The sequence below is a fragment of the Peromyscus californicus genome, unplaced genomic scaffold (assembly GCF_007827085.1).
Source record: "Peromyscus californicus insignis strain IS unplaced genomic scaffold, ASM782708v3 Scaffold_10__1_contigs__length_136768540, whole genome shotgun sequence".
Lineage (NCBI taxonomy): Eukaryota > Metazoa > Chordata > Mammalia > Rodentia > Cricetidae > Peromyscus > Peromyscus californicus.
Window position 1 is genome coordinate 41,645,782 of NW_026294391.1, and position 22,971 is coordinate 41,668,752.

Below are 22,971 nucleotides of genomic sequence, written 5' to 3' on the forward strand. Positions count from 1 at the left end.
AAATGACTTTTAAGAGATTACTGTAAGAATAAACAAAGTTCCTAGGTAGTGGTGGGACACACCTTTACTCCCAGTACTCAGCAAGCAGAGGCCGGCAGATCTCTGTGAGTTTGAGGCCAGCCTGGTATACTGAGTGAGTTCAAGAACAGCCAAAGCTACACAATAAAACCCTGTCTTGAAAAACAAACAAACAAACAAACAAACAAGAATGAGCTGTAGTTGAGAGTTTCTTCCAGGCCCCACCAAGCCCCCTCAGTCCCACAGCCCACTTATAAAATAATCACTCAGAAGCTTATATTAATGAAAACTGCTTGACCATTAGCTCAAGCTTATTACAGACTAGCTCTTACACTTAAATTAAACCTTAATTCTTATTTATGTTTAGCCATGGGGCTTGGTACCTGTTTTCAGTTCTGCCTTCACATCTTGCTTCCTCTGTGACTGTCTGGCGACTCCTGACTCTGCTCTTCCTCTTCCCAGCATTTCTCTAGTCTGCTCACCCTACCTATACTTGCTGCCTGGCTACTGGCCAATTAGTGTTTTATTAAACCAGTGTATAACAGCATTATCCCATAGCAATGAGCAAAGTTTGGTAACAGTTAAAATTCATTACTGTGAAGCAAGCTTTAGGATTGTGATGGAGATTACCGGGAATGTGATCATGCTCACATAAAGAAATGCATGTACCTATACCTTTGATGGCTTTGCAGGTCAAAGCATTGAGGGATTTTGAGCTTAAGAAGCTGTTGCATGGCAAAAAAAAAAAATCAAAATGTGTTGGGATTCAAACCTCATGTATGAAGACTTCTCTCTTGCATGTTAAAGTCAGCTTTGGCCTGAAGAATACCTGAACACAAGCTAGGGATGTTAAACTTGATGAAAAGGCAGTCTAAGAAAATAGAATACTTTCTGTTACCAAATATTGGAAGAATAATAACTATTTGTTGTGTGAATACCTAAAATGGGAAAGGAGGGTAAAAAACATACCCTGGATTGACTTCTGTGAAACTGCAATGATTATGTCTTCAACTAATGCTTTTACAAATGTGCATGCTAAGATATGCACAGTTTGTTTTCTAAATGCCATGACCCTAATGAATGTATTGTAATCTTGATTTTAATTATGAAATATAATTAACATTTCTGTATAGTTAATAAAGGAAATTAAATATAATTTAACTGAGCTGAAGCATCATCATAGCCATTTATCTAAAATCATATTCTCTGGGAAAGATAAGTGGCTTGTGTGCTTTATAATTAATATGGTAGAATATATTAAAAGTTGAGTATCTGATGATTTGATATATGAATATATCTACCCTGTTAAATCTAAAAGTTTCCAGTCTCTTTTTTCAGCAAGGTAACTTCTTCCTTTAGAATAAGAAAAATTCTATGACACATAAATTTTGATATCACAGTTTATTTTGTTTTTATACAGCTAATGACCATTTTCAAAGTAATTTCAATTGTGAGCATAAATATCCTAAAGATAAAACTAGAGCATTCATAATTCACCTGTCCTTGAACATGACAGTTGATGTCCATGCTGTGTATGTCTGTGTCTGCATTCAAGATTTAGGCTGAGTTAATTCTTGCAATCTTTTATCCTCTCAAAGAGATAAAATGGCATTGTATATACATATTCTGTGTCATTTTATGTCTTTGTGACAGATTTAACAACTTTGATGGTGATGTAGGTAACACAAATCATAAGCCATTTTTCCAGTGTACCCACAATACAAATGAGAAGCTGTAAGATGGCTCAGTGGTTCAGAGTGCATGATGCTTCTGGAAGGTCCCTATGTTTAGTTCCTATCACCTATACCAGGAAGCTCTTAGTCCCGTGTAGACCTGTGGATACAGGTGATGTAGTTAGGATTACTTAGCTTCTCCCTTTTACTAGGGATTCTAATTAAAAAAAAAAAAAACACTTAAAACCTTTTCTGTTGACAATACTTTTTATTGGTTCCATAAAGTTATCCACAACTAACAATTCAACTGACAATTTATATATATATATATATATATATATATATATATATATATATATATATATATATATATATATATATATGAGATCAGTACAATTAAATTAAATTACTTCAATTACTTCACTTATTTTAGGATTTCATCTTATTTAAATGCATGTTTTAACTACTTCAAAATTTAGTGCATCTTCTGTGTAATTCTGTAGATTAAAGATTTTCTTAGAAAAATGTGAAGTTAGATCTGAAGTTACTCTGGAAATTAAGTATCATTTTGATACCATCAATGAAAGCAGGAATTTGGCAAAGGCTTTGGATATAAGTGCAGTCAGTCTCGCACTGTCCTTTCATTACCTACAGTAATTGAAAATACTATAAATACTGAAATTGATAGAGTGAGGCTTGCTGAGTTGAAACTTGCAATATCTCTTTTATTTATAAAATAAAAATATAATTCAAGTTGGTGTCTATAATAATAGTCTAGTCTCTAATGTCTGTTGTATCTTCCTTTTGCTTGAAATTCTGTATAAATCTATGAATTAGTGAAGCAATTTCTACATTATCTCATCTACATGAATATCAGAGCAGATGGAAATATGGATAAAATAAAATACATTTCCATTCAACTTAAGTTAAACTGACTTCTGTTATTAAAACTTTACTTACTATGAACATATCTTTAAAATATTTTCCATCTGTAATATTTATTTATTGCCTACTGAAAATAAATGAAATGATGTGTAAATAAATGGTTCCTAGCTATATGCCTCATAATCACTAGCTATAAAATGTTTCATCACTTCCATTGCATATGATATGTAGTTGAAGGTCAAGTGAATCAGAAAAACATAAATGCCATTGCTTTTCAATTTTTGCAGGTACTGCTAACATAATTGCTCAAATTTTATATTTAATATGAATTCAGAAATCACTGTGTATGTTTCTTTATGATATATTTTTGTACTGAAAGAAAACCGAAGTGAACAACAAAATATATAAAACTGGAGAGAGCTTCACAGAAAGAACCCTATTAATTATATTATGTAGTACTTTATTTCGAAGTCAGGAATGATTTCTTTTATGATGTCCTCTGAGTATTTTGACAATTGTTCTCATAATCCCTGTGCCAGTTCTTATTCAAGATGATTTGTTACCTTATTACTGGTGACAAATCAATGTAGTTAATATTAAAACTAAGTTTAGCTACCCAATTACTGTTGGTTCTTACTGTTGGCTCTCCTTACCTGTGATAGTTGCTCAGTATACATTCATGAGACACAGAATTTTAGAGCCGTATCTTGGTAACAAAAAAAAATTCGTATGTTAAAACGTTGATTGAGAGAAGTCTAGCTTTATAACATGTCAAATAAAATGTCCTTCATTACTGTATGCTTAGTGCATGTATTATTTTGCATAGTTAGGTTTTTCATATAGAACTTACAATATGTCACAAATATTATTGTGATTATCACATTGTCTGATACAGTATAAAATATTGAAGATGGTGATTCCATTTTACCCATTTCAAAATGTCCTATAGGGGATATGCATTTGATAAGTATTGAACTTTTGAAATATTACAGCATATCTACTAAATAACATAATTTTAGATTGCTTTATTGGAATATAATGTACAAAAACAGAAAATCTTGGTTTTGACACATCAACCATATTAATTACCGGATGAACAAATCCCTGACATTTCAAACCTTCAAAACGATGTTTAATAGGGTCATGATTATTGAGTTTTTAATCTTTAAAATTGATGTTTAGAAACAATATCCAAGTTACTCAGTGTTAGTTCCAATTTCAAAGAAAAACTGACCTGGAAGAGTCATAATAAGATAGATTGTCTTTAGAGTTAAATTCTTTTTTTTCAAAACGTTCCTCATTTCAATATCTATTATACATATTTTAATGTTATATATAAGCAGAAATTAATTTTGTAAACATATTTAATATGGTTTATTCACCTATAATAAAATGCATTAATTCCTTTTTTTAGCTTAATTCCATAGAGAGAATTGATGAATTATTATGATGGAATTTTTCGTAATCTTTTTTTATTTTATAATTAATTTAATTTTGCATATCAGCCACGGAATCTCCTGTCCTCCTTCTTTCCAACCCCCAGCCTTCCCCCCCAATACTCCCCCCATTCCCACCTCCTCCAAGGCAAGGTCTCCCCTGGGGATTCAGCTCAGCCTGGTAGATTCAGTTGAGGCAGGTCCAGTCACCTCCTCCCTACACCAAGGCTGAGCAAAATGTCTCAGCATAGGCCCTAGGTTCCAGAAAGCCAGCTCATACACTAAGGACAGGTCCCAGTCCCACTGCCTGGGGGCCTCCTAAATAATTCAAGCTAATCAACTGTCTCACTTATCCAGAGGGCCTGATCCAGGTCCATGGGGGCTCCTCAGCTATTGGTTCGTAGTTCATGTGTTTCCACTAGTTTGGCTATTTGTCCCTGTGCTTTTTTCAATCAAAGGTCTCAATATCTCTTGCTTATATAACCCCTACTCTCTTTTACCAGTTGGACTCCTGGAGCTCCACCTGTGGCTTGGCCATGGATCTCTGCATCTGCTCATCAGTCACTGGATGAGAGTTCTATCATGACAGTTAGGGTGTTCAGCCATCAGATCACCAGAGTAGGTCAGCTTGGGCTTTCTCTTGACCATTGTCAGTAGTCTATTGTGGAGGTATATTTGTGGATTTCTGGGGACCTCTCTAGCACTTTGCTTCTTCCTGTTCCCATGGGATCTTCATTTATCATGGTATCTCTTTCCTTGTTCCCCCACTCGGTTCCTGATGCAACTGGGACCTCCTGCTCCCCTAAGCTCTCTTTCCCCTGACCCTTGCCCTCCCCAGGTCCAGGTTGCTCATGTAGATCTCATCTATTTCTCTGTCATTGGATGATCCCTATGTCTTTCTTAGGGTCCTCTTTACTAGGTAGCTTCCCTGGAGTTGTGAGTTGCAGTCTGGTTATCCTTTGCTTTACATCTAGTATCCACTTATGAGTGAGTACATACCATGTTTGTCTTTCTGAGTCTGGGTTACCTCACTCAGGATGATTTCTTCTAGTTCCATCATTTTGCCTGCAAATCTCATGATGTCATTGTTTTTCTCTGCTGAGTAGTACTCCATTGTGTATATGTACCACATTTTATTTATCCATTCTTCAGTTGAAGGGCATCTAGGTTGTTTCCAGGTTCTGACTATTACAAATAATGCTGCTATGAACATAGTTGAGCATGTGTCCTTGTGGTCTGTTTGAGGATTCCTTGGGTATATGCCCAATAGTGATATAGCTGGGTCTCGAGGGAGATTGATTCCCAATTTTCTAAGAAAGCACCATATTGATTTCCAAAGTGGTTGTACAAGTTTGCATTCCCACCAACAGTGTAGGAATGTTCCACTTGCTCCCCATCCTCTCCAGCATATGCTGTCTTAAGTGTTTTTGCTCTTAGCCATTCTGATGGGTGTAAGATGGTATCTCAGAGTTGTTTTGATTTGCATTTCCCTGATGACTAAGGATGTTGAGTGATTCCTTAAATGTCTTTCAGCCATTTGAGCTTCTTCTGTTGAGAATTCTCTGTTTAACTCTATAGCCCGCTTTTTAATTGGGCTTCCTAAATATAACACCAGTAGCACAGACACTGGGAGAAACAATTAATGAATGGGACCTCTTGAAACTGAGAAGCTGGGCTGGAGAGATGGCTCAGAGGTTAAGAACACTGGCTATTCTTCCAGAGGTCCTGAGTTCAATTCCCAGCACCCATATGGTGGCTCACAACCATCTGTAATGAGATCTGGCTCCCTCTTCTGGCCTGCAGGGATACATGCAAATAGAACACTGTATACATAATAAGTAAATAAATCTTTTTTTAAAAAAGAAAGAAACTGAGAAGCTTTTGCAGGGCAAAGGACACAGTCAACAAGACAAAACAACAGTCCACAGAATAGGAAAAGATCTTCACCAATCCCACATCTGACAGAGGGCTGATATCCAGAATATATAAAGAACTCAAGAAATTAGACATCAAAATCACCAACAGTCCAATTACAGTTAAATTCTTGATAAATAAAAAATTCTGCTGTCATACTAAGGAAAGAGTTTTCAACCTTTGGGAGAACAACTCCTATAATAAGCTTAGCATTAGGTTAAATGGCTTCCATAAACTCTTTCCTGTCTGTATTATAATGATTCTAATGAATAATTAAGTATTTACATTCAGTTACTCAAAGTCATGGAAGAACTTAGTATATGACTAATTGTTTTATGGTCTGATTACATAGAGTAGGTTTGGAGAGTAGTTATTAATTTGTTATACATAATTAATTCTGTCTTATTTTTTTCAGGGTCAATGTGTGATTGTTTACTTATTTCTTCATCTCAAAGAAAATGAAATAACATTGACAATCATGGTGTTGTGATAAAGATAGTATATAGCCATCATAGTTCCATATTTTACTACTGTTATTTTTAAGTGACTCTTTGTGCCTTTCTACATGGCTGTGTATATTCCTTTTTATTATTGAAAATAGATTATTCTCTCATACAATACATTCAAACCACAGGTTTGCCTCCATCCACTCCTCCTAACTCCCTGCCACCTCTCCCCTTCTCCCCCAGCTCTACCCTCCCTCCATTTCCTCTTCAGAAAAGAATAAGCCTCCAAGAGATGACTACCAAACAGGACAAAACAAGATATAAGATGGGGTGCCTTGACTCTGTATATTCTTAAAATGTAGTTTCATCATTAATCATGTTTCCGTAATCATGTTCTTTTAAACCGGCATGTGCAAGTCTATTACATTTTATAACAAGAATGAATAAGAAGATATTAACGTAACAGAAATCAACTACATAGCCAAATACCTAATACCAAAATATGTCATATTACATAACTTTAAAAGAAATGCTTTATGTTTTCATATAGTCTGTAATCGGATCACTTATAGCTAGTCTTCTCAGGAAAAAATATTCTCTTGTAGTAGTTAGTTATTATATGTGAAATTGTCTTTCCTTGTGACTTAAAAATATCACAATAAAATGATTCTTGGAATCCTAATAAAATTACATTTCTTTCATAATGAAGGCAAATTTAAATAGTTCATTTAATGTTCTTTTTGTGTTATGTGCAATTATATTTGAGTTGATAGTATAAGTAACTTTAAAATTGATGCCTTTTGCTTTAATCTTAATATAACCTACCATTCGTGTATATAATTAAAGTTGCTCATAGCTCTATGATTGACTCTGTATAATGAATTTATGAAGGGCTTATAAGAGATAACTTACATTTTTCACATGGAAGAGTTCAGTATCTCTTGGTGTATGCTGGATATTTCGTTGTGGTGGTAGTTGTATGCTTGCTTGGTTTGCATAAAGAAACTACTGAAATAGAAGGCTTTAACATGTTCAAAGATGCTGTTTGTCCAAAGGCTAATGTTTTAAATGTGTATAATTGAAACAAAATTTAGAGATGATAACTTGTTGTTGGATTTCATTCTTTTGTGGCCAGTTTGGAAGATGAAATAAATCTTCTGACTCCCCACATTTCTTCCCATGAAAGAATCAGTCAACACTTAGTCAACCTGAGATAGTACAATAAAATTTCCTTTCATTTCTTAGGAAGTTCAGAAAAGTCCAAAAACAATTCTTGGTGAAGTCAAATACCTTTCTTCTGTTATTAGACAAAAGAAGAACTAATGCAGGCTTTCTTTGGCCTTTTTGGAAATAAATCTTCCAAATAAATTGCTAATGGAAGGGCTTTGATTAATATGCCAGAGGTAACTTACAGTCATAATAAAGTGAACATTGTGAGGAAGATAAGGAGAGAATTTAAAGGGAAGGACTATGTCATTTTATACAACTTGTCTGTCTGGTATTAGCTTACATATGGAGCTGACAACTGTCATTATGTTTAGAACATATTATAGTAGGCCAAATTTGTGAATTATATCTCTGTAAAAATGTCTGGTCTGAAGGAGAGTATAACCTTAAAATAAAAGTCTCTAATGATAAATTCAGAAACTCATGTATTTGAACATATTCAGTAACTTATACAGAGAGTATTTAAACTTAAAATTTTGAATAACATGAAACTCAAAGACACTTATGTGTTAATAAGTACTTTATATTAGCATTTTACTGAAATTGTAAAAATTTAATATTTTTATTAAATAGCATTTTATTCCAAAGTTCAACTATCTTTTTAAATACACAATGAACAAAATAATCATTATGAAATAAAAAATTGATTTAAAAGACTATTTAATATAATTATTTCTTTTTTACAGGGTTGTCTTCATTCAAGTCCTTTTTTATCTAAAATAATTAGAAAACTATTAAAATGCATATACAATGTCCCTGGTGTTAGAAATTGTACTTAGATACTCTGGTAAAATTTATCTTAATGTTGTGAACACTTTAATCACCATGCCTTAATGATATAGTGGCATCCTAATCCTTCTTGGCTTCCTTTATTTCCTAAAGTTTTTCCAATACATTCAAGAGTCACTGTATACATCTGATTTTCTGTTTCAGTCAACATAACTGAAGTCAGATAAAAGAATTTGATTCAGGTTTAATATGGTGTTAGTTTGATCTGAAGGTCAATCTACCAACAAGAAGGAACAGTTTCTCATGATTTTCTTTCTCCACTCCAAGCAGTCTTTACCAAAGTCTTTTGAGTAGTGTCTGACCTCTGTTTCAATATTTCTCGCAGATTTCACAGGCTGTCACCACCACTCAGCCGTCACTAACACAGACAACTGTAATGGAAACGGTAACTATGGTGACCACCAGGGAACAAATCCTGGTAAAACATGCCCAAGAGGAACTTCCACCACCACCCCCTCAAAAGAAGAGGCAAATTACTGTGGATTCTGAAATTAGGAAAAGGTGAGAACATCTTATTCATGATTTTATTCACAGATGAAGATTAATTTTTAAGCATGCAAACTTATTTACATGAGTAATATTTTATATTTGCCTCATATTTCCCAAAGCTTGGGTATTTTGTAATGTCAGTTAAATAGTGAGAAAAATAATGAGACAACTTTTCAAATTTACTCAAGGAATCATTTTGTCAATAACTGAAGACTTAATGGAAATGCTGTTTTCTGAATTGAAAGAATTGAAAGAAGAAACTACAAGTAATGAACAGCCACGACACATTTTAATACTGAAAGTGTCCAGTTTGTTTGTTTTCAAAAAAGGGCCTGTTTTTTCAGGTGTTAGTTTTGGAATAAATTACTTCCTTCTAGTAATGGGAAGTACAGTTTCATGAAGAAGTATACCTCTAATAGGCAAAATCCATTCTGCCACTTTATGGAACAGAATGTCTCAATTTGCACATCCTAAATCAGAAGTAATTATGAACAGATTTCCTGTTCTTTGATATTTATAAAGTTTTATCTTGAAGGTGTTGGAATTTTTAACAGATCTTTTTGTGAGTAATCATAAGTAGACATTATAGATAAGTTAGGCATTATGTAAATCAGTGGATGTATTAAAATCATGGCAATAAAATTTCATAAAGCCAGAACTAACATGAAAATCATAAAATAGTACAATTTCCATCCAATATCCATTATTGTAATTTTAAGATTAAGAAAGTACATTGCAATATGCCTTAAGTTTCTAAGTAGCATATGCTCAGAAATGTATATAACACTTGACATTAGAATTTGCATATCCCAGAGTATAGAAGTATGGGAAGAAGATATACCTAAAATAGTATGTCAGATGTTCTTATCAAAGGAAAAGAAACATCTAGAAAAGTTGTTTGAATACATTATAAGGCACATTTTGTTCATTCATTCATGATTTATAACCTGATTTAAAAATTTCAAACTAAATCTTGGGCTTCTTCATCTTGAAAATGTTTATTTTTCTGAGCTAATTGTCTAGTTCAAATAGGGAAGGCCTACAGACAACAGCCTGCTGCCATTTTCTTTGTGAGTTATGAACTAAAATTAATATTTGTATATTTTTAACTTCTTGTGTATATATATATATACGCTATTTGCATATATATATATTTTTTTTCTTTGTGTGAGCATGGACATGTGCATGCCACAGTGTGTATGGATGGAAGAGGATAATATTTGTGTCAGGTTCTTGAACTCCACTTTTTGAGGCAGGTTCTTGTTTTTCTTATTTTTGATGTGGTTGTTGTTGCCATTGTCTATGACTCCTTGGGCAACTGAAATGTGAGATTTTAGGGATCCTCCTGTGTCTGCTTCTGAACTCACATTAGGAGTACTGGCAGTACAGACCAGACATACACTACTATGACCACCTTTTATGTGTGCCCTGGGGATTTGAACTCTAGTGACCATGCTTCCAAGGCAAGTATTTTACACACTGAGCCATCTCTCCAGACCTGATACTACATTTTAATTGATTAAAGTAATCAGTAGAATAATACTTACATGACTTACAATTATATAAATTTCAAATTTCAGGGTCTTCATTTATAACACAACCCCATTTATTCAAACATTTGTCATCTATGACTGCTTTCACATGTCAAAGGCAGGCTTGAAAAAATATAGCTGTAACTCTATGACTCATCACAAAACATGTATGACACATCAGAAAAAAAATGTTTGCCAATCTTTGGTCTAGTCAAATGGTTCGCAAACTCTGAATAACTTAGGGCATCCATTTTAGGTAGTAAATTCTACACAGTCTCATCACTACAGTAGTGGAAATGTCACTATTCACTGATGGAAAGGAAAAAAAATAATGGCACAAATAAGCCAGTAAGTCTCTTAATTTGCATTCATTTTTCCTAATAGCATGTATGTTAATTTACTTAATGTAATATTAAATATTTATCTATAGATGATGCTTAGTAGGTTCATCACTTATGGGTATATGCTTCCCAAACCTTGAAATGTCTTCAGAAACAGCCTTACACAAAAAGCAGCAAAGTGAGTTGACCCATATCAATCTGTCTTCAAAGACTTATTTCCAGCTCTTGAAATTGCATTTGGTTTGAAATTATGTTTCAATTATTTTGTTTTAGCAAAGAATGGGTAGTGGCTGAGTAATTGGTCACCTAAATTCTCTTTTGATCTTATGTTCCCCATAGTCATTGAAATTGACTAGGGTGAGAGGATAAATTAGGAACATATAGATGGTTTAAATAAAACTTCACACTTAGTAGAGATTTTATTATGTACTTAGAACAAGATTCTATGCTTTAAATGAATAACATTAATTCTTCCTGATAACTTTCTAAGATAGGTAGAGGTATTATTAGTATTATAACATAGCTTCAGAGTGCCTGAGCTAAGATTTCAAAATGGACTACCTAGCAAAATATCTCTTTAATAGGTATAAGAATAAGGTGATAATGTATCATGGTTTGCCTGAAGCTGTGTAATTATACTTGTCCCAGTATAATTATACTGAGCACTAGCATGAACTCTCCAGGTGTCCTGCTATGAACAGCATAATTATATAGACAGTCTATATAGGCCTCTACAATGATGAGTTTAAACTGAACAAAGCGAACAAAAGATGAAGCATTTTGAAGCAATTAAGTAATTGATAATTGTTTACTGTATGGAATGTGATTACAGAAGCCTCATGAAATTATGACTATAAACTTCATGTTATCCAGTGTGTTTGTCTCTCTCATTCCATATCTGAAACAATTACATTTCACTGTGAACTTTGTACTTGTGTTCTATTAATTCTTTTCTTTTAAAAAATGTTCTTGTTCCACATCTATGATTAACTGTAGTTCATCCACTGCCATTCTTCACATTAATTGTTTTCTTTTTTGCCTAATTCCTGTGAGAGTGTCTCATAAACCAAGTCTTTTTGCCTTTGTGACTTATCTCAATTGTTGTCCCTCATGGACTTGTGGTCCTATGTATTAGTGACTACCACATCATTTTACTCCATATATGACCTCTTCCCTAAAATGCAGCTTTTTAAAACAAATGCTGTAATGATGGTATTTCTGCATCTGAATCTAGCCAGTACGTCAATTTCCATATTTTAGTTATAAGGCATGGTCTGTATGTCCAAATAAGGAGCAAATGATAGAAATAAATTTACTGGGGTTTGAAATTTGTTTAATTGCCAGCATATGACTTTAGGAAAATTACTTAGGACCTATTCATTGGATTCAACATTTTTACCTTATCAAGCACAGGGAAGATAAGGAAGCCAATGAATCTAGTGCTTATGAAGTAATCATTTTTCAATTATATATGAAATAGATTCTTCTCTCATATGATACATTCCAATAACAATTTCCCCTTCTTCCACTCCTCCCAGCTACCCCACTTTCTCTCTCCTCCAGATCCACTTCCCTTCTGTTTCCTTTTCAGAAAAGAACAGGCCTCCAAGAGACAATAGCAAAACAGGACAAAACAAAATATAATAAGACAAGGCAAAAGCCCTCATATGGAGGTTGGAAAAGGCAAACTAGTAGGAGGAAAAGAGTTTCAAGAACAGGCAAAAGAGTCAGATATACCTGTTCTCACTCTTAGGAGTATTGCAAATACACCAAACTAACAGCCATAACATATACACAGAGGACCTGGTGTACACCCCTGCAGGCCCTATGCTTGTAGCTTCAGTCTCTGTGAGCCCAAGTGAGTCCTGCTTATTGACTTGGTGGACCATGTTCTCCTGGTATCCTCCATCCCACCTGACTTCTACAATCTTTTTTTTTTCTTTTTCTTCCACGCGTTTCCCTGTCTCCAAGTGGAGGGACCCGATGGAGACCTACAATTTAGACTCTCTTCTCATAACGTCTGTCTGTAGAGCCTGCTCCCATCTGCTGCCAGAAGTCTTGCTAATGACCACTGGAAAAGGCACACATCTATGAGTACAGCAGAATATACTTAGGAATCATTTCATTGATTTCTTTTACCAGCTCCGTTTGATCCTACCCTAGGTCTATGGACTATCCAGTCTCTGGTTACTGGCCATCCAGGTAGTGTAGGGCATGGAATCCCTCTCCTGGTGTTAGTCTCTAGTTAAACTAAACATTAACTGGCTATTTCCACAGTTTCTGCCACCATTTCCCAGCACATCTTATAGGCAAGGCAGATTGTAGGTGAAGGTTTTTGTTTCTGGATTGGCGTCCAGGTTTCTCAGAATACTTTCTGACCACAATGATGCTAGAGTGTACAGGTGAAAGCTCCAAGCCTACACCAACTAGACCTCTCTATGTTCAATGAGCTATATGGAAGTTGTGCTCAGCAATGAGGCCCCATTGTTAGCTTTCAGAGAATAACTTTCTATCCTAGGATCAGCCTGGGTTGTTTAGGAATCTCCATTGAACATCCTTGGCCAACAGCTCGACCCAGTTCCACCACTGAAAACCTTGCCTGGCTACTAAAGATGGCCATTTCAGTTTGCCTTCCCCTCTCCCCTTAGATCTATACCCCTGTATCTTTCCTACCCAACCAACTTTGTGCCCCGTTCATTAAAAATACATCAGTACAGTTTGTGCTGCCCATATACTTCTGGAAGCCTGGGCTTCATTGGAGGCTATTCAGCTCACTAGGAACCATACCCTTAAAGATCATTGGCTCTCTTCCCACTTTTTCATTTCGTTCATTAGATCTAGGGTGAAACACATAAGTTTTAATTTCAAAAAAGTAAAATTAGTAAAGTTAGTTCATTAGATGGAACATTAATTCTATTACAAAATAACTTGCAATTTTCTTTCCTATAACAGACACAGTTTACTTTAAACTAAACTAAGTGATGCCATTGACCCATTTTGAGTCACCTTCACTACATATTTTAGGATTGTCTATTCAGATTACTATCCCATACACTAGATGTGAAGATACCCTTAGCCAAAGTCTAGTATATAGTCTGTGTAAGTGGTCTTCTGTCTGCTAGATATCTAAAAGTTATTTTTTAACAGAAGTAAAAAATGTCTGACATTCTCTTACATAACAGAATATCTAGCAAACAATAATACATTGTTTCAAAATAGAAAAGATTTTTGTCTTCTTACCAGGAAATGACAAATGTTTGAAGAGATGGATATATATGTACATCCCCCTCATGTGATCATCATTAAATGTGTTTATGTATGGAAATAGTGTCATATCCATCACTATAAACAAGTGTTAAGTGTTAACTAATGAGTCTAAAAAAGAAATAGATAATAATGTGAATTGGTTCTGTTACGTAGTATGTGTAGCCCTGGATTTCTAGCTCCAGAAGCCACATGAATATATACCATGTCAGAATACATGCCAACAAAGCCATATCTCTAGAACTGAGGCATGGAGTTTTGTTTGTTTTACAAGTAAAGAAAAAATAAACACATTTACTTATCTAAATATAAGAGGAACCAGAGTTGAGTACATCAGAAAACCACAAAAGCTTTACTTCCAATTCTTTCTTTCACCAGCTTATTCTCTACATCAGGCTCTGAAACTGCTCTCAGCAAGGTCACCAGAGAGCTCCTTAATTGCCAGCTTCAAAGGTCACTTTTCAGTTCTTGTCCTTCTTGACCCTTGTACTGTGCCTGACAGTGATGATTAGTCCCTTCTTAAAGTTTCTTTAAGTTCCTGGGACACTGTTCTCTCCTATTCACCCCTCCCCTGGCTTTCTGACTATGTCTTGTCAATCTTCTCTTCTTATCCCTTTTAAGGTCAGTTTTCATGACTCAAAATCTTCATTTCACTTTCTTCTAATGGTGGTTTCATTTCTTGGACTTTATTACTTATCCTCCTGTCTTTCTCAGTAATCTGTACCTTATAATTTTCAAAGTAACATTTTTAGCTCACTGTCTTCCCTGATACTCATACTTGTAGAAACCAAACACTTACTAGTATGTAACTTTAGATTGGTAATGAGAATTTCAAATGTAGTTCTGTACTTTACATTTTGTAAGGCTAAAAGATATCATTCCCATCATATCCTCAAAGATTGGCTAGGCCTGCACTTGTAGAGTACAATGGCTAGCAATCTGTGAAGCAAGTCACAGTGGTCACTGTAACTGCCACATCACCAAATTCTTTCAAAGTATACTTCATATAAATTATTTTCAATGTATTGCTTTCTCTTCAATGTTGCCTTTCCTCGAGTTTAGCTCCAAATTTGTTTATACATGGACTCAGAATTTATCTGCCTCTGCTTTTGCTTCACTCTTGGAAGAATATCTCAAAATGCAGTTTGAATAAGATAATTCCTTTGCCCATAATTCTTGAAATTTATGTCATAGGAATTCCTTTGTCTAATCTCTGGCTTCATTCTCCACCCTGTATTTATATACCAGTGCTACTCATCATTGCCTGCAAAATGTTTGTTTGCAGTTCATAATGAGATGAAGAGCTTAAGCCAGGATAGAAATAAGTATGCCAGTTTCTTTTTTGTAACATGTTGACAAATATAAAATTAGGTAAAATAGTAGGTTTGTGACTTAATTGATTATTTTTGCAAAAGCTCTTATTCTGTCATAGAATACAAGATGTAATTCACAAACTAGCACAATCTAGTGGCATACAATAAACTTCAGCTTCTATTATCTACTCTTTGTTTAATCTCGTAGTGTTTTCTATTCTCTTAAGCCTCTGTGTTGGTTTTTCTTTTGCCTACTGTAGTTTTTCTATAATGTTTCTCTAAATATCTGGGATTTAATTACTTTCACATACATTATTTATAAATCAACTACCTTGAATCTCTGTAACTTTGCAGAGATATTTAAAATACTTGAATTAAATCACCAACTTGTACTGAAAGAGCTTTAGATTTACATATATGTATTTATTGCAGTCTTATTGAGTATAGGAAACACCTTATTTTTCTAGTTATGGCATATTACCTAGATTTCAGTACAAATTGAGTATCAGTTAATACTCATGAATATTGCAGAGATATTTGACAGAGATTTCTTATGTTTTTTATTGAGAAACAGAAGCACTGTAGATGCTTCAAAGAGAAGAGATTTAATATCTGGTATTGCTTAACCAGATGGTAGATATTAAAAGAAACACACACACACACACACACACACACACACACACACACACACACACACACATACACACAAAGTGGAGCAACTGGAAACACAAGTAACATTAGGAAGCTACTATTATTGAAATAGAGGAACAATGTATGGTGACTTATTTGATCACAGCCCAGAAGCTGAACCTTCTAACAGAAATTAAATCAAAGCTGATCTCCATGCAGGAAATTTGGCTTATAGAATATGTGGGAGAAAAATGAAAAAAAAAAACCGAGTTGTTAATTATTAAGTTAGAACCATTATCTTCCTGTTAACAAATATGTATTCTAATAGATGATATTCTCATTCTGGCAACTTCTAAGACTATTGTTAAATTCTTTTCTAATAAGAAACCTATTGTCTGTTTAAGTTAAAAATATGTCACATTGATATATAATGAGAAGCTACTTTGGACTGAAATACGTCCTTTCAAAGCTCTTATGTTGATGCTTCCATCTTTAATGCCATAGTATTAGAGGGAGGTTTTTTTTTTTTTTTTTTTTTTTTTTTTTTTTTTTTTTTTTTTTTTTTTTTTTTTTTTTGGGAGACGGAGTCCTGAGGATGGGACTACCATAAAGATACTAATATATTAAGTAATATCAGAAAGTGTGCTTTCAATGAGGCAGCCTATAAGTCTACATGCAGGAAGAGGGCTCTTAACAGAAGTTCATCCTTCACGGGGGCTGGAGAGATGGCTCAGTGATTAAGAGCACTGGCTGTTCTTCCAGAGGAATCGGGTTCAATTCCCAGCACCAACATGACAGCTCACAACTGTCTGTAACTCCAGTTCCAGGGGATTTGACTCCTTCACACCAATGCACATAAAATAAACTTAAAAAAAAAGAAGTTCATCCTTCAGGTACTTTGATCTTAGATTATAGGTGACACACTTGTGAGAAAAATGTGTTGTGCATTTCATTGTATCTATGATATTTTGTAACAGGAGGCAAAGCAATGGACTGGCTTTGTAAAAGAGTGAGATTTATTTTGTATTTAAACTAAAGTTCATAGTGATGTTCACTATAAGAAGTAAATGGATTAAAACAGGTCATGATGCCATGGAAGGACCATTGGGGCAGGAAGTACATGTCAGACTTAAATGGCTTTCCACATTATACTAGATAGCTTCTGAACCCTGACTAGAAGTTATTTAAACTTTAAAGACCCACAACATAAAAGCATGTTGAAGTCCTTTAAACTCAGTAAGCTTTCACACTGAGTGTTTAAAGTTTAAATTGCCTCCCATAGGGTCCAAGGCATAGTCAGGATATCGTGCTTTCTTTGACTACTCCTGTAGACAGTATGGACCATAGCCACTCAGGAGGGAAGTGACAGCAGCTTTAGTTTTCATGATAATGTCACTATTTATTCAACTAGGATCTAATGGATTCTCATGATTTGGAAAGCACTATAGTTGCTATCACTACAAAGCATACTTAATTATTCTCTCAGGAAGCTTCCATTCTAGCATAAACTCAGTCAAGAAGGAAAAAAAAAGTACCTCTAAAATGTTTATTTGTAAGGTAGAAAAAGCTTACTTCCTGTTTTGTACATAGAAGAACCATGGGGAAATTACTTCTGAGTATACAGTTAAAATATAGGGAAACATTAAACTTAAGTTAGTGGAAAATTGCAAGTCAAATGAAGGGGCAGCCCTTACATATGGTTTTAAGTGATTTTATGAGCTTTGAATTTAGAATTTTTATCCAATGGAAAGAAGAAAAAAATGAGGTGATGACATTAAAAAATAGATAGAATTTCCAGTGAAAAAAAAATAAAAAAGACCAAATGCTAGATTTGAATCTTCTGATCATTGGGAACCCATAGACATTTTCAAGAGAAAGCATTCCAGTATAGCTATTGTGAACCACTACATTTCAACTCTTCTTTAAATGATGGCCCAGCAATAAAGATGCTTACTACAAAGCCTGTGTTCTGGACAGTTCCATTCATTTTCACTCCCTCCAGCTCATTTATGTATAAAATGTCCAAAATTACTAAGACCTGCCTAGTTGGAAGAGATAATCTCCTTTGCAAGTTGTCCTCTCTCCTCCACATATTCACTGATCCCCAGCTTCTACTGCTCTCCAAGAAATAAAAACATGCAATTGTTCAGAATTGTAGGGAAAAACCATCCCTCCAACACCACACAAAGCAGGAAAGATTCAATATTTATTTTTCTCTTAAGGGCCAGAGAAATATTTTGGGGGTTTGTGCACCACAGTCTTTCTGTTACAACTGTTCAACTTAGCTCCAGTAGCCAAGAAGTATACAAAAATGATGAACATGGATGTATTCAAATTAATTTTATTTGTAAAAAGGTGTGAGCATATATTTGTCCCACAGATTCTTATGCCAAAGGGTAAAATGAATGATATTGTTTTCCTATGTTTTTTGTCTTCATTTTAGTTTCACTGATTTAGGGTTTTATTTTTGTGGTTGTTTTGTATTGCTACTGTTGCTGTTATCCCAATGACTTCTTGCCTTATCAGCCCTCAACAGAAAACTGAAATAAATACAACTACTCTGACACATGAGGAAGTTACAACAGCAAATGAGTGATTTAATCCCAGCCAAGAGCTCAGCTAATAACCCAGAGAAAAAGTTTTTATATACATAAATTAACATTTGTCACATTTGTCAATAGCTATGTGACAACTACAATGAACAATATCCAAGGTTCCATATGGGAATTTAAACTCTACAAGTTTTCACAGAAAAGCAATCCTTTTCTTCCTGAAAGCATGTAACTTGGTTCGTCATTCTTAAAATTCGATTTTTCCTTCCTTTCCTCCTTTAAATTAATTTATCTTACATATAGCGTTTAAAAGTCTTAACATGCAAAATATATGTATATATATTAGAGTATATTATAGTTAGAGACACACAGAGCACGATAATCCATTTATTTAAAGATTAGGTAAAAATCAATGACATAGGGAAAAGTTCTTTTATTTCATAGTCCGCAAAACAGCATTGAATTATTTGCATTACAAATACTTCCCTATGGACATAAGTAGAAAGTATGTGGGAGTAATTTCTGGAGTTATTGTATGAATTAGGACAAGACACTTTTGTTTTCCAAAATACCTGAAAGCATTTTAGCTCTATATCTGAAGATGTCTTACTAACATGTTCTCTGTACAGGATTTTTCCTTTATCTTTGGACATTTTATGTTTCTGTATGAGAACGTCACCATGAAAAATTCATTTGTCACCATTTCACTCTTATGCAGATAAGAAAATGAAAGAGAAGCTAAACTTGAGAGTTGGCAATCTTTGAAAGGGAAGGTGCGCCCTCTAGTGATTCATATCTTTTCACAGGGATGTTCTTAGCTTTTCCTTCTAGTTTCATCATTTTAAATAAACTTCCAATTTAATTTTAAAATAACATCAAATTTAGTTGTTTGATTAGTAGATTTAGTAGTTTCAACCTAAGTATATTTTGCATGATCATACATTCGTTACTATGACAGTATTTCACCTATATCTATCACATAAGAGAATACTCCTGTTAACTCCTGTTGAGGTGATTTCTTTCTACAGAATTATATTTTATAGGGACTTTTACCATATTTAGAGCACCTGTGGCTTAGCACCATTTTCTCTTCAGTCCTCTGGATTGCACGATTTTTTTCATAGTATTTTTATACTCTTTTGCATTATAACTAATTCCTCTGTTCTAGCTGGCCCGGCATTCACAGTTTAGGGGATTTCTTTAGTTTTGAAATTTTGAGATAGTTTCTATAAACATTATATGAGTAGAAGATGTGAAAGTAACTTCTTACATCATGTCACACATTAGAAGTACACATTAGGGTGAGATTTTAAGTGATTAAGACTTGATATTAAATATAGGTAGTGACATTATTTTAAAGAGCTTTTCATCTACCAGATACTGAAATACATTGACTACGCCTTACCACTTTCAGAGAAACAGCATTTCAGCAGAAGTCTGATTCTTTTTAGTGTAATCAGTGTTCTAGAGATACAGATGTGAACATCAATGCCAGGTAACTCATGGACTTTCTGATCCTTAATAAGCCAAGATATTAAAACACTGCAATTTCATTCTATGTTATATAACACAAAAGAACTAAACATATGTAATTTAATGTCCATATTTAACAATGAAGAAAACACAATTGATGGACAATATTTTATGTTTGGACAAGAATTCAAATTTAAACACACAGTCAATAGGAATATTTTAGGACAAAGAGAGCTATGCAGAAATGGATATTTTAGTAACTTTCAATGATGCATTTCATTGCAATTTGGAATCATTACATTTTACTGTATTGAAACATATAGTTTTATATAGAATGTGCTGAAATTTACATATCTAAAACTACAAATACATTCAAGGCCACATGGAATAGGTTGCTTGATGTTAATGTTAATGTTGACAGATGAGTAAATCAACGTATTAGAGATATCAAAGCCATAATCCAAGCAAATCTAACTTCAGTTTTGTAACTCAAATCAAAACCCCTTCAACTGCAAAGATAAATAAACTTATTTCTATGGAATACTTTCAAAGTAGTTTTATGTTTTTATGTCAATACTAATTTGGCAGTAGCTTTTTCTTCCTGTTTAAAAAAATTTTAATTGTCATCATCATCATCATCATCATCATTGTCACCATCATCGTTGTCGTCGTCATCGTTGTTTGTGTGTGTGTGTGTGTGTGTGTGTGTGTGTGTGTGTGTGTACCACAGTGAAGGCATGGAGGTCAGAGGACAGCTTTGTGTAGTCAGCTGACTTGTTCGTGGTTCCATGGCTCAAACTCGGGTTGCTAGCATTATGCTGCAAGCAATATGATTTTAACACTTAAGCAAAGAAAAATAAAGATCAGGGATATTAACTAGTCTCTGAAGCATACAGTGTAAAAGTAATGAAGAATTGGACCAAATCTACACATGTGGAAGTGACTAGTTCCAAATGGTAAGTTCAACATAACTGAATGAATGTTTATGTAAATATGTCGTCTTGGTGTAATATTCAACATAACAGACACTACACAGAAAATTTTGACAGTACACAATCAGTACCCATACTGAGGCCCCTTTCCACAATAACAGAGCTATCATGGAACACAATATCTGTACAGTGATAAACTATTGACAAGTCAAAATTTTGTAACTTTTAACTGCAAGCACACAGAAATTCTTGGTTCTTAAGAATGTTTTCTGTGCTTTTTTATTTTTATTAAATTTAAATTTCTATAAAATCATCTCTCATTAGTGACCATAAGGGGTTTCATTGACTTAATATATATGACATTTCTGAGAAAATTACTTGGATGAAATTGAATCTGTCTTATAGTATGCTAAGGGAAATGTAGCTTTCTGACTGTTCAGTATGTAGCATGGGTTTGAAATTTGAATCTTCCATAAATAGAGAGTGAATATGTGAGGAGAGTGAGGCGATGTGTGGCTGGTTAAATGCTGAAGGCACAGAGTATCTTTAGCTGGTGCTTGCTCAGCCTTAGGTAGAATAAAGTGTGACAGAAAATATCCATAACAAGGCACTGTGAAGACTATATAGCTTCTAATTTTTGAGCAAGTATGCATTTACATCAAGATTCTGTTACTTTGCTATATATCTAGCATGTATATCTGACTGTTTAAAAATAGTGAAAAACCTGAGACCTACACACACACAAAAAAACCATAGCAAACCAGGCAATAATAGCTGCCAAATTGATAAATAATTAAATAATCTTTTAAGGGTTACTTAAAAGTCAGGATCTGAGTAAGTTCTAAGAAGGTGACTGTGTTAATTATATAGTAAAAATGTAATGAGTCTAAGCATAGAGTGTAGGTTGTTAATACTCTAGGAGAATACATGGGAAGCCTTTCAGACACTTTCTACTTCGCCTTCATTGCTGGCATTAGCAAGTGGGACTGTCTGTTGGCACTGTATTTGACAGAAAGCAATGCATAACACTGAGTGTTAGCTCTCAGAATTGTAAGCAGTAATTTTGAATGTTACATGGGAGAACCTAGACTGAACATTATATTTGTACAGAGAATATTTTAGCAAACAATACATAGAAAAAAAATTTAATGATCAAAGCAATTTGTATAATGCCAAATCTAAGTAACAACAACAAAAATAATAGTGATTCTAGACAGTATTGGAGAAAACACAATTAGACTTTTATAGTAGTTTGATGAATTTTGAGATAATTGTTGTATAGCATGTAAAGTATAGGGTAAAATTAACTTGTAGTAAAAACAGGAAATATATTAAAAGACAACTAGAGATTCAGTTGGTAAAATAAGCCCCAATAGAGAGCATGGGGAAAATGTGTAAACAGGATTCTGTTGAGAAGAACTTAGGTCTCGAAGAATGGAAGAGTTTCAGGTTAGACTGCACTGCACCTATTTCCTTGAGAATCAAGCTATCACAATGATGATGAGGGGGAAATAGAGTTGTGACAAGCATAAACTCATTTATATTAACCTGTATTAATATTTTTATTTATATTTAAGTTTATTTTACTCCAGAAAGGAAGTGTAATGTATTAATCTATCTGCTTATGAATAGATATTTTTCCTAGATTAAACCTTCACTCAAAACTGCACAGAAATAATACCTGAAGTCCTTTTAAAAAATGTGTAGATAAGGAGTGAGCAAAGTGACTATGGAGGTAAATTTACTTGTTGCCAAGCCTGAACACTTGAGTTCAATCCCAGTATCCTACATGGCAGAAAGAGAGCACAGACTCATATATGTTGTGCAAGTTGTCATCTGACTTGCACATTCATGCCATGGCACACTCTTGCTCACACAGTGCAGCAACAAATATAAGCAAACAAATATAGTAAAAATGTTTTTCTGTAAAAACATTTCTGTAAACATGAAAAAAATGTACAAATATTGTTAACATGTAATCATGCTCAGTAGCACAGTTATTTGAAAGAGAAGTTCCAGTACCTGGTATAATCCCTTTTTAAGTTTGTAAAAATCAG

General features: G+C 34.1%; 1 protein-coding gene across 10 annotated transcripts in view; it reads left to right on the forward strand.

The window, feature by feature from the left end:
- Dmd (dystrophin) overlaps positions 1 to 22,971 on the forward strand; it is a 2,242,690-nt gene that overhangs the window by 840,370 nt on the left and 1,379,349 nt on the right. For all 10 annotated transcript variants that reach the window (XM_052732199.1, XM_052732319.1, XM_052732309.1 and 7 more), the window contains one exon: positions 8,714 to 8,889. In XM_052732199.1, coding sequence (XP_052588159.1) covers positions 8,714 to 8,889 — 176 coding nt within the window. The remainder of the gene's footprint in view (positions 1 to 8,713; positions 8,890 to 22,971) is intronic.